Source organism: Sminthopsis crassicaudata, chromosome 3 (assembly GCF_048593235.1).
Source record: "Sminthopsis crassicaudata isolate SCR6 chromosome 3, ASM4859323v1, whole genome shotgun sequence".
Lineage (NCBI taxonomy): Eukaryota > Metazoa > Chordata > Mammalia > Dasyuromorphia > Dasyuridae > Sminthopsis > Sminthopsis crassicaudata.
The window spans coordinates 449218892-449232726 of NC_133619.1; the positions used below are offsets into that span (position 1 = coordinate 449218892).

The 13835-nt window shown below is 33.3% G+C and overlaps 1 protein-coding gene across 5 annotated transcripts in view; it reads left to right on the forward strand.

Moving 5' to 3' along the window:
- Positions 1–13835, forward strand: part of COBLL1 (cordon-bleu WH2 repeat protein like 1) — a 173786-nt gene that overhangs the window by 111418 nt on the left and 48533 nt on the right. For all 5 annotated transcript variants that reach the window (XM_074303255.1, XM_074303252.1, XM_074303251.1 and 2 more), the window contains 4 exons: positions 605–790; positions 7919–8120; positions 12272–12500; positions 13301–13339. In XM_074303255.1, the coding sequence (XP_074159356.1) occupies positions 605–790; positions 7919–8120; positions 12272–12500; positions 13301–13339 (656 nt within the window). The remainder of the gene's footprint in view (positions 1–604; positions 791–7918; positions 8121–12271; positions 12501–13300; positions 13340–13835) is intronic.

Here is a 13835-nt window from a genome sequence, read left to right on the forward strand (position 1 = left end):
ATATTATTTTATTTTATTCTCATAACAACTTTGGGAAGTAGGTGCTATTATTTCCCCCATTTTCCAAATGAGGACATTATAATGCAAAAAGATGCTCCCAGAATTACACTCAGTTAGAAAGTATCTGAGGCTAGATTTGAACACAGGTCTTCCTTACTTAAACTGCATTACTCTATTCATTGAATAATCTGGTAAGAAGGTGGGGTGATTTGGGGGAGGAAGTAAGTAAACATTTTTATATAGCCTACTATGTTCCAGACACTGTTTTAAGTGAGAACTTTACAGATATTATCTTATTTGAATAAAATATTAAAGTTCTCACAGATATTATCTTATTTAAATAGAATATTACTAGATTAATCAGAGAAGATTTTATAGAACAAATGCATCTGGGGTTTGGAATCTGGTTAGGTTAATAGAATAAAAGCAGGATGGTCTAGTTGGGAGAAGCATAAAATATGGTGAGAGGGAAGAGGAAGAGCAGCTAATTGTATGAAACATGAACATATTGATGCTGTCAACTTATTCCTAATGCTACATTAATGTTGGTTCTTAACTATAATTAATATTTTCTGTTCTCTTTTTTTATATGTCTGTTTGTTAGAAGAAAAATTAAAGGCAAGGCACCACTTCCTCCAGCTGAGACGAAATACGTTGATGTTTCTTCACATGAGTCAATAGAATCCTCTAATTTCATCATGGAACAGAAAGAAAACACGATAGATAAAGACATTGAGCTCTCTGTGGTTCTTCCAGGGGATGTGATCAAATCTACTACTGTTCATGGCAGGTATGCTGCAATCTAGTAGGATGCTTAGACATAACATATTTATTTTAGTGTTTATAAAGATTAACATCTTTATGTGGGATGAATTTTGGCCATATTTTTTCTCTCATTTTAGCAGTATTTTACTATTGCCATAAATAGATGGATCATGAAATATCTGCTGAAACATTTTCTGTAAGTCCCTAGCACTATCTAAACTTTAATTTTTTCCTATGTTCTCAGTCAAAATGTAATCCATGCATTCAAAGCTATTTCATATCTCTTGTTCTAGATTTTAGAAACCTTAAAAGAAATGTTTCTTTTCCAGAGAAAAGTTCCACAGGCATGCTAGATTTTTAAAGATTATATGTAAAATATGTATATAATAATTGTATAGAAATGTAAGCAAAATTGCTTTATAGATATTATTTCATTTTCTCACAACACCTCTGGGAGGTAGGTGCTATTATTTCCTCCATTTCCAAATAAGGATATTGAATGTAAATAACAATAATAATAATAATAATAATAATAATAATAATAATAATAATAATAATAATAGTTCCTGTCTTTCAACAATTTTGAAATAACAAAAACCTTTACTTTCCTAACTCTTCATTTAGGTTTAAGATATTCCTTTCTGTATATGTAAAAGTAAACTGTGTATGTAAAAAGAATTCACAAACTTTTACCTCTGTTAAACAATTTAATTGTTTACTAGAATGTAGGTAAGTTAACTGGAAAGAAAAAAAAAACTTCAACAAAGTAAGAGGTAAAGATTTGATTTAATACATTGATATTCTTAAAATCCACATAATAATTTCAAAGTAGAACAAAGCCAAGTCTGAGTTGCCATAGATGTGGAAAATTACTTTGAACAGACAGTGTTCTTGGCTTAGCTCTTCCTTTTAGCTTTGACTGCCTGAATATTATCATTGAGGGTGTTCTGAAGACATAAGCTCACTAAGCTGCCTTCATCTTAGTATATTCACAATTGCAGTACATAATAAAAACTAGATGAGCAATTAAGATGGGGTATTTAAGTCTTGTTTGGGCTGGTTCTATCTAGGAGAAACATGTTCCTGAGATAACATGACAGCTTTCAGCCTTCATTTTAGGATTTATCTCCATAATTAGGTAGAATTTTGAGTCATGAAAAGTAGATGAGAATAGGAAAATTAAGATTTTTTTTTTCCTTTGGACCACATCTATGGTTTTATTCTTGTGGGGAATTCCTATTGAGGAATTTCCTATATCGTTGCAGAGGAATACTTCTCCTGCAGCTTATAGAGTTAATTTCTGGGGCACTATAAAGTTCAGTGATTTGCTCAGTCACATAGACAGTATGTATCAGGGGCAAAAGGCTTACTCTATCTGCTATGCCTTTTGTGTTTAGTAATCGTACCCATACCGACTTTCACCAGCACTGGGTGAGCATTCCTGAGATGGGAACTAGGTCATGACAAATAGGAAGTCCACAAGAGTGCACCTGAAAGGCAATAGTGTGGTCTTAGTAAGGAGCAGTTATTCAGAAGAAATCTTTAAAAGCTGAAGTAGACAAGAATTCCATGTAAACAATAAGTGTAACCATATTAAATTACCTAGGTAAGAAAGAAAATCTATTATTCTCAGTAAATGCTTGTTGACTATCAATGCTATGTGGAGACCTCTTAGAAGTCCACATTATCCATTTATACTAGTCCTTCCTCATTTTAAATGTTGCCATCCACTGTTCCAGATATTCTCCCACCTTCCTTGAATTCAAAGTTAAATGAGAGATACCACTGGAATTGGAACCTGCAAGACTGCATGCAGTTCAGATTCTGCTTCAGACACTTAACTTCCTGACCACAGAGAAGTTACTTAATCTTTGTCTTTCTTAGTTTCCTAATCTGTAAAATGGGAACAATAATAACACCTCTCGCCCAGCATTGTTTTAAGGGTCAAATTAGATATTATTTGTAAAGCACTTATCACAGCACCTGGCACATGGTAGGTGCTTATTTGATAAATTCTTGGTTCCTTAAATAAAAAGTCCCATGGGAATATTGAGAGAGGAGAAAACTTACAGTGTTTTATCAGTGAATGGTGACAGGGGTGTGCTGGGAGGTGGGTTGTGGGCCTCTGTTTTCAGAACAAAGCTGCAGATATCCAGGCTAATTATAAGCATTGGCTTGGTGACTCCAAAGCATCCCTGCTTTCTTTCCTTTATTACTTTTCTCTTGTGAGTACAATAATCAGGCACTGGAGTTTTTTTTTCCTAATTTTAATTTCTAAGGTAGTACTGAAGCTTATCTGAGAGTAACATAGGGAAAATATTTTCCTAGCTTTGCAAGTTGTCTCTGGTCAGACAGAAAGTTCTTGACCATTTATGCAAAAAAAAAGGGGGGGGAGGGAAGAATTGAAATCAGTGTTTCCTGCTTTTATAGGCTTCTCTCTGTCTGGGTTCCGTTTTTGTTCTTTTTCAGAAAATACCAGTTCATGCAAACACACAGATTGCAATGTTAGCCACACTAGTCCCACTTAAGGACTGAGAAGAAATTGTGTATGCAGTACTGGGTCTGGAGTCCTATCTGGTTTAAAATCCTATGTGTGACCCTGGGCAAATCACTTAGCCACCTTCTACCTCAGTTTCCTCATCTGATGGCATAATTCTTCTCCTAAGGTTGCTTTGAAACTAAAATGAGGTGATATTTGTAGAATGTTTTATAAGCCTTACAACAGTATGTAGATGACACTGAATAAGGGTCCTGGGCTTGGAGTCAGGAAGACCTCAGAACCCTGCTCAGCTGTATTACTGTGGGCAAGTCATTTAATCTCCTTGTGATTAGTTTGTTTATCAACATAATGAAGATAATTATAGTTCCTAGTTCACAAGCATTGCTGTAGGGATTAAATGAATTAACTTATGTCTGAAAACAAAAGTATTTTGGAAAGCTGTAAAGACTATCTTGTATAAGTGCTACTTATTATTGTCATCATTATTTGTTTTTAATGTAGTGCACATGAGCATGTGACCAAACTTATTCCAGACATGTGAGGAGAACTCACAACCAATGTTGAATACAACTTTGTGCACTTCTCTTTTTCTTCCTTTCTAATTCAAGACTATGCTTTCAAGTGTAACTTCCCAGTTTTGGAAATAAATACATGGACATAAAGCCATTCTACTCATGGGAGAGAGTGCAAGGCACTGTTTCTACCTCTGTAAACCTGTGGATTTAGTCCACAGAGCTACCACGAATATATACATTTTTTTTTCCTTTTTAAGGTGAAGGAAGATTGGAACAATATGATATTCTTTCTCTTCCCTCTTGCCTTCCCTTAAACTGAACTTATTTTTATGATAAAAAAAAGTTGAAAGTGACTTATGTTGCTGAGTATACTCTGACTCTCTCATCCTTGTGGTACAATAGTAGTCATGGTCTTACTGAATAAGTATATTTTTACTGGTGATGGCTAACATCATTATTGATTCAACACTATTTCAGGTGGAGTATAGTGCCATCTATTGGTTAAAAGTAATATGCCAAAGAATTGAGTTTTGAGAGTAAAATGAATGTGGATTCTTTTTGAAAGAACGGATTTAAAAGTATCTGAAATCCTAGAACTTCAAAATAAAAATTATGATACATTTTATAATAAAAAAAGTTTACATGGTGCCCACTATATGCTAGGTACGAAGTACTTTATAATCATTATCTCATTTAAGTGCTATCATTAGCCCTATTTTAAAGATGAGAAAACTGAAGCAGACACTACATGACTTTCCTAGAGTCTCATGGCTAGCAAGTGTCTGAGATCAAATTTGAACTCAACCTAACCTATCCAGTGTACCACTTCTAAAACTTATTTCCATGATAGCAAATCTGTAATGAAAATATACAAAGATGTCCTGGGAGAATTGTGAAATTATTCAAAGGACAATACAATCAAATGAGAGAAGTACATTCATATGTGATCCTTTCTTTGATTCAGGAATCGTTTATATAATACTACTGTATTCCAAGGTAGCATGGTATAGGTGGGGACAGTACCCAGTAGATTTGGCTTTGGATCCTCATTTCTAACAGATGCTAGCTGTGTAACCCTTCAGCAAACTGTTAAATTTCTTAGTGCTCTAGACATATCTTTAAATGTGCCATTCTTCTGGGATCTAGGAAATCTTCACTGAGAACTCTATACCTGAGATTGTTAACTTTCTATTTTTCTTTTGCCAAAAGTCATTTCTTATAATGTTTTAAATGCATAAAATAAAGTACATAGGATTAAAGAGGAAACCAATGATGTGGTAATACAATTATCAGAATAATTAAAAACAAAAAGCCTATATGTCAAGTTAATACCCCACTGCTATATACCAGTGAGGTTATGTAACTTGTCCTTCTCCCTCTCTGAGGCACTGTACTAATAAGTGTTGAGAATACCAAAACATAATCAAAACATTATTTGTTCTAAAGAAGCTTATTATGTTCTATTCAAAGAAAAACAAGAGCCTAGAAAATTAAATACAAGGTACATATGAAATAATTTCCAGAAAGAGGTTACTAGTAACTCAGAGGTCAAGATTGTTTTCAGTATTGTGCAGTTGTTTTGGGCCTTTGGTGGTCTTGCCTTCTCTTCTTCCAGTATTAGCAACAGAACCCTTTGGAGAGAGGCAGTACATTAACAATAACAACTGCCTCCAACATACACTATATATACCATGATATATTTAGTATATACTGTATATTGTGAGTATAATGTTCTCACCAGTGAATTCCCTAGAACTCACTGTTTCCCAGAACATAAATGCCAAACTCAAATATAAACAGGCCACTAAACTGTACATAAATATCCATATAGACCTCATGTTAACTTAGAAAACTATGTCTTCTAATATCTGTTTTATTGCATTTTTTTGTTTAGTTTTTTAAAAAATATTTTCATATTGCATTTTTTTGACTACTTGAAAATATTGCTGCCTTCTGGGTATTTGACATACTTCTTACTTCATACTTCTTCCTCCTAAGAACTTCTGGAGTCCCATCACAAATCATCTTCCTTCCCCCCTCAACACCTCACTCCCAGCCATACCTGAGATTTCCTGCCTTTAGGTCCCGAGGACTGTAGGCCAGACAGTGCCAGGTCTCTGTTCTTGATGTTTACCTCCTGCCTTTTGTCCTTGCTCCCAGACTTCTAGGATATACCTCTTCCTGCTTTTGTCTTTTTTGTCTTCCATGAGACACATTCCCATTTCTTTTTTTTTTTTTCTTTTTCTTTTTGAGGGTGGGGTTAAGTGACTTGCCCAGGGTCACACAGCTAGGAAGTGTTAAATGTCTGAGACCAGATTTGAACTTGGGTCCTCCTGTATTCAAGGCTGGTGCTCTATCCACTACACCACCTAGCTGCCCTCCATTTCTTTATAAGACACACCACACAACTTGAAGTGAGATTAAGCACCTTGAGGGATAATCACTTCTTCTGTGGACTTCTCTCTATACACTGATATTCTTCTTGGGTTCTTGCCCCAGAGGGTAGCTTAGTCCTACTCCATTCTTGCTCTTCCAATTGTAGTGCTACTGAAACCTGAGACTGTGTATGAGCACTCCCTCTCCCCACCAATCCATCAGTACATTCCATCATTTCCTATGCTACCTCAACCCTGCATTCCACCTCCAGATTTGTCTTCTCCTTCCATGGTGACCTCTAGAAGTTCTGCTTCGTAATTAATAAACTTCTCGTGTTTAACCTCTTCCTTTCCGTGGCCATCCTTTTTTATACTCATTACATATTTTTTTGTAACCATGGTTTAACTGGTCTTCTGAGAGAGAATCAGAATAATAGCCTTTTGCTTGAGGCTTCCATTTCCAGCTTCTCCTTTAATTGCCCTCACTCAGCAGCCAGGCCTCTGAATTTCATTCTATCTAAATTGATAACCTAGTCCAATATGGGTAAATATTGTCTACCAACCCCCAGGGATGTTGTTCCTTCTTTCTCAGCTAATGCTTGATTCATTAATGTCCTCTTCTCCATCCCAGTTCCTTTTCTTATACCAGGGGACTTCTACATACATCAAATGAAATAAATGTAAAGCTCTTTTCAAACTTTAAAACTATGTGTAAATGATACTATTACAGTTTTATCATTGTTTTATTATTAATGTTCCTTCAAATATCCTAACTTAGGAGTACCTCAACTATTAATTACCATTAATCTACTCCTCTCTACATTAGCTTACACACAATTTTTTTTTGAGCTATTTTAGTATCTCCAACTCTTTGACCCTTCCTTAGGGTTTTCTTGGCAAAAATACTAGAGTGATTTGCTATTTTCTTCTCCATTCATTTTTTACAAATGAAGCATTGAGGCAAATTGGGTTAAATGACTTGCCTAGTGTCAACAGCTAATAAGTGTCTTTGGCCAGATTCAGAATTCTGAAGATGGCTCTTCCTGAATCCAAGCCCTATCCATTGTGCCAGCTAGGTGCCCCAGCTACACATAAGGGAGATAGCCATATCCTTGATATCATTCATAGTTGTTTCATTACCATGTTCATGAACTCAAAAATTTCATTATTGGGTCATAATATTTTATTATGCTACCTCTCTCCCAATATCTTATGAACTTTGTGTCTTCTTTCTCACCTCGAAATCCAATCTTTCCACCTCATTATTTTCCCAGGTTTTTTCTTCTCAATTCTGATCCTTGATTATTCTAAACTTTTAGATCTATCACTCTCTTGGCCTTTTGCTGAGTACAACATGCTACCATTTTATATCCTTTTGCTTCTCAGTCTTTTATATGTTTTCATTGCTTTTGCTTTTCTTGGGTGCAGAAATGCATTTCTTCCACTACCATTGCTTCTGGAATGAATAAAGTAGGACTCTGGAGGACATAGATTTTCAGATGAGTTAAATGACTCACTCAGAAATGGTACTTGAGCCCAGGTTTTCATATCTGGTGTACTACCTGCTATATATACCTCATTATTGGCCTAGATACTTTGCACATTTCAAATTATTTTTTATCTCTATGAACTCATTACATCCAAATTTGGGTCCTTTATTGTAAGTATGATTGAATCTCAAGCAGGCTCTGAAAAAACTAAAATTTTAGATTGTCCTTATACTGAATATGCTTTCGGTGACCATAATTGTCTTTATTTTACAGCAAACCTATGATGGATTTGTTAATATATCTCTGTGCACAATATCATTTAAACCCATCAAGCTATACAATTGACCTGTTATCTGCGGGAAAAGTGCCAATTAAATTTAAGCCTAACACACCCATTGGAATGCTAGAAGTAGAGAAGGTCATTCTAAAGCCAAAAAATCTGGATAAGAAGAAGCCTACACCAGTGATACCAGAGGTAAGAACCATCCTTTCAGTTTTGATGTTGTAGTGTAAGTTAAGAAAAAGGTCATATGAATGGTTGATTTTCAGTAATTAATAATACTTTATTATAATTTAATTGAAAATAGATTTAGTGAATGGAATGTGACTTAAAGATACCATTAAGTTTTAAGTGCACAAACTACTGGGGAGAAATGGTTACTGAGAGCCTCAAGTAGGCAGGATTTGGGAGAATCCTTTCAAATGTTGGCTACTTTCAGGGACAAATCAGATCATGCTTTGCCAAGTTTTCCAATGAATTGCATTACAGACATTTTCTCTTCAAAAGAATTTAAGTTAAATATTTACTATTCTAAAAGTGTTAGTAAATGTTTCCTTAAATAGATAAAAGAATAGTTTTTTGATAACGCAACAGTAAGCCGTTAAGTACTTTCTGGGTAAGGCTATGCTATTGTCTATATAATTTTCTTTATTATGTATTTTTAGAAGTTATATTTCATGTCACTGACCTTTTTTGTATTAATTTCTGGGAAAATTGAATAAATTTCTGTGTATACAGAAAATCTATTAATCATTAACTATGTAAATCTTTGTGGAATATAAAAATTTATATAATAAACATATAGCATTCACAAAAGAAATCTTACTATATGGTTTTGTTATTTGATAAATATAATATTGCTACTTTTAAAAAGCCATTTTTTCCAGTTCACTTCCTTTTTAATAAAGTGAGTTTATTTTTAAATTATATGTTGTTGATATATTTTCTCTTTCTTTATCACATTTGTTTATGGATATATCTCTTCCACACCCTTTGTAACTAAGATTTTAAAAAGAAAGAAAAAAATATAAAACCAACCAATACATTGAACATTGTATAGACTGTTTCACATTGATAATTCTCTCACCTTTGCTATGAGGAATGAAAGGTTCATTTTCTCAACTCTTCTAGAGTCCAAGCTGGGTCATTAAAATTAATTAGTATTTGATTTTATCCTTCCCCCACCTATATTTTATGTAAGTTTTATAGGATGTTCAAGGAGGACTAATACTTCCAGTATGAACCCTTATCAGGGCTGCTTATCCACTTTTGGTCACTTGGTCACCTGGTCACACACCTCTTTGGCTGGAAAAAGTTGTAGCATGCAGAAGAGTCACACCCCAGTAAATAGTTTTGATAGATAGGTTGAGAGTTACCAATGGGCCTTAAATTCATTGTTGTATTAAGGGGATGTCTACCCTAAGCAGCTGAAGACTTTCCCTAGGGGAATGGGTGGATATTAATAATTTAGTCCAAAGGTCAAGAAGGTGGCTGAAAGCAAGTTCTATAATACTCTTAGAGCTTGGTCCAACCTTTAAGATATCAAGGCTATTCTGCATCATAAACTATCACCAGTTCTCTTGGCTTTTGTCTTGCCACTGAATTTTGACAATTCTGAAAAAATGTAACTGATTACTGTCCAACTCTGTCTCGCTTAAATTCAATTCATGTTTCAGTCAAGACATACCCATTCATGTGATTGGTCCTCATTGAAAACAAAGGAAAACAATAGCAATATATTTTATTTTGTCATCATATGTAGCATTTTTCTTATTCATGACCATTGATTTTTGAAAATATTAAAACTCCTTGGAACTTGTTAATATAAACCTAGAAGGACAAAAGCAAAATATATTTTTTAAAATGGAAAAAAATGTGCCAGTATTTCCATACGATCTGTTTTTGTTATCAGTTACAATGGAACCACCACATGTGGGTATTCTAACACTCCAATCTATTACTGAAAGATGTGGTAGTGACACTGAAGAAAATGAAGTGAAAAAGAACAGATGGACCAGACCAAGGGCACACAGAAGAAATAATCTATGCTGAAGACAAAGCAGTTTCAACATCACTAAAGAATTAATTTATAAGATTTCTCTGTTTTTAATGAGATATAAAATGTTTGAGGTGGAAAATAATATGAAATATTATTAGTAAATAAACAGCATATCTTAACATTTAAGAATCATATGTCATTTTCTCATCTCTATGAAATCTCTAGGAACCATTGGAAAAATACTAAGCAAAATAGCAATAGTATATGTCATGGCATAAAAAATTTTGTGTAAATTGTCTCTAATCATCAAGTATGACAGATAATTGGGTTGTACTTACATATCTTGGTGGGGAGTGGAAGGGACAGTGTGGAGATGCAAAGGATGCTGGAGTTTGAAAGACCTGGATTCAAATCTGGTCTCAAATACTTGCCAGCTGTGTAAACATGGCAAAGTAACTTAACTGTTTTCCTCACTTTCCTCATATGTTAAAAGATCTAGAAGATGAAATGGCAAACTACTTAAAATATCTTTGCCTAGAAAACACCAAAAGGAATCAAAATATTGGACATAGCTGAAAAAAAAACCCTACAAAACTAAATTCATACCTTGTTATAGCATATAACAAAATAAATTCTGATAGGATTATCAATCAAAGCATATATTTGAAATCTTGTAAAAACTGGAAGGCAAAAGAATCATATACTTTTCAAAATGGAGAATATGGATTACTTTATCAATTCAGTTCACAAAAATTATTACATATTAATTATGTGCTAGGTACTTGGGACAAAAATAAAATCATACATATTCTCATACACAAACGGATATTGTATAAAAAAAATTGAGATGGAATAAAATAACAACTCAGAGAATCACATAGAAGGAAGCATTTGAATCCAGCAAATTACTCAGGAAATGAAGTTTGAAAGTCCCTTTTATAAGAAGGTCTCCCTCATGCATGTTATGATCATATAAGATTAAAAAAAAAAAACACTTTGAAAGACTTAAAAACTTTAATCAATGTAATGCATAATCATGTCTTCAGTGAAGACTTGTTATCTGGTTCCTGGAAGAAAGACCTTGGATATAAGGTGCAGAAAGAGCTATAAATTTTTGGACTGGGGGAACAAAGATCAATAATTCTTTAATAAGTGCAAACAGAGTGAACTTTAATTGATTGATCCTTTCAGATATTATAGATGCATGGTCTTGCTAAAGTTACGCAGCAAGTCATGAAGGATAACATGCACAAAGTCTAGGAGTAAGAAAAATTTCCTTTAGATCTTAATGTTTTTCTGATGCTCCTTTTGTAGAAATTATTCTGTTTTTTGGGTTTTTCTTTTTTTTTCTTTTTTTTTTTTTTTTTACATTGGATTCCAGTAACCTGAAAGTTTTCTTCAGTGAGATCTCTGTGGCTACTCAGACAAATCAGTTTAGTCCACAAATGAAAAAAGACAACCACTGTAGTTTATAATATGACATGAAATTAGATTCTCTATTAGCTATGAGCATGTCTGCAGGGATCTGTACCCAGGATGAATAAAGATAATTCACACCTGAACATAAATAAATACAAATACAGATACATATAAAACACTTAGCATTTAAATTAGAATAGAGACCTCATGTGTCATTTAGTAAGGCATTAGCAAAATGTGTACTTCCTGAATAAAGAGCAAAAAAGAATTGTATCTAAGTATGTTTTCTAATTTTAAAATAATTGTAAAAGAAGCAAGGCAATTCATTAATTAATCTATCTTAAACTTTGTTGAATCAATTAATCAATAAGCATTATTAAGGGCCCAGAATGTGCTGAGGAAATAAATATATCTTATGGCTTGATGCTAAAGTGCTACAAGTTATACCAAATTAATTTTTTGTTTATTTTAAGATTTGTAGAACTAGAAAAATTGATCAAAATAACTTTTTTTAAATATATACATAAGTAATCTTAATTGTGTGAATGTAACTAGGAAGATAAATTCTAGGTTTCCAAGTCATTGAAATTCATCCATGTTCTTTTATTAGTTTTTAATATTTTAATATTACTATGATGACTAGGTGATTCAGTGAATAGAGCACAGAGCTTGGGACCAGGAAGATATTACTGAGTTCAAATTTGATCTCAGATACTTATTAGTTGTGTGATGCTGGCCAAGTCGCTAACTTTGTTTGCCTTACTTTGTTTATCTGTAAAATGATCAGGATAAGGAAATGGCAAACTCCTTGAATATTTTGGCCAAGAAAACCCAAAAAAGGGGTCAAAAAGAGTTGGATTGGACTGAAACAACTCAACAGCAACAATAAAAACATTACTGTGACTTTGACTTTTATATTTTATTTCAGCAAACTGTACGAGTAGTGATAAACTACAAGAAAACACAGAAGACTGTTGTGAGAGTTAGTCCACATGCATCCCTTCGAGAACTCACTCCTATTATCTGTAATAAATGTGAGTTTGATCCTTCACACACCATATTGTTGAAGGACTACCAATCTCAGGAGCCTCTTGACCTGACTAAATCCTTTAATGACCTTGGACTACGAGAACTCTATGCAATGGATGTCAGCAAAGGTAAAACTAATTTTTTTTCATTTGATAGTTAATATATCATGTGTTTTCACTATTTCACAACTCATAAATTAATAAAGTCTTTATATTCCAAGGGACAAGAAAGTAAGGGAAACCAAACCATATAAAAAATATCAGATTTCATCTCATGAAACAGGCAAAAGAAACTGAATTTTTCTCAGTTAAAGATTGATCATTTCCAATTTTTATCAACTTATTTTTTGGACTAAGAATAGAATAGCTAATACAGCTCCTTAGATTTAAACAGAAAAAAATGAGTAGCAACTTGCAAATTTCTTGTTCTCCTAATAAAATGTGAACTGCTTTTGATTGACTGTAGTCCCATCTATATATACATTTATTTAATTTGTTTAACAATATTATAATTAAAATATTCTAAACCTCATACCTGACATAAATTGGTTAAAAATATGATTTTTAAAAAAATATTGGGAGGTCTAAAAAGACATTCCATACAACTTTAGCAAATAGTAAAGTAATTTCATGTTCTATGCATTATAATAGTTTGGTCATGCATTATAATAGTTCCTATATGTGTTTCTTATATGTGTGTTTCTAATGGTATTAGTAGTGATAGTATTGTTTGGATTCAGAAAATAATTTTGAAGGAAATAAATTTTGAAGAAAGAAAACAATTATTCTGTCTTTAGAAAAATTAACACTTCCCCAACAGGGTGTTAAGCTATAATTTACACTCCTTTCTTTGACATAGTAATATTTTGAACTTGAACAAATATCATTATAGTTAACTTATACTTTTTTTTTACCTCCTCTCTCTATAGCTCCTTCTGTTACTGACTTCAGTTTATCATCTTTACAAGGTAAGAGCTTGGAGTTTTAATATTACACGGTAGATAGAGCTGTGTCACACTATGACATTTCTACTTATTGGTCACTGGGTAAATTGAAAGTATGGCTAAGTTCTAGAATACCTGCTGAGCTTTCACAAATTGTTACCAACTAGGGCACAACGAGCATAAATGCTCTGGTAGCTTATAGATTTTAATTTAGAATAGCATTGATTTCATTCACTCAAACGTGCTTTCAAAAGTTACCACTCAGATGCTGAAAACTATGTAATATACATTCTTCTCACTTTTTGAACTTGCTGTATCAGAATTTCAGGGTTAGAAAGCACTTTTAAGGTTTTCTAGTCCAGGCTTCTATGCAGTTCAGGAGCTCTGCTGACAATAAGCTTGATAGATAGTTAGCCTCCTATTGTAGGGAGCTTTCTACCTTGCAAAGCATACTATTACATTTTGGAAATAGTTTTAATTGTCAGAAAATCAACCTTTTGTTGCTGCTTCTATAACAAAA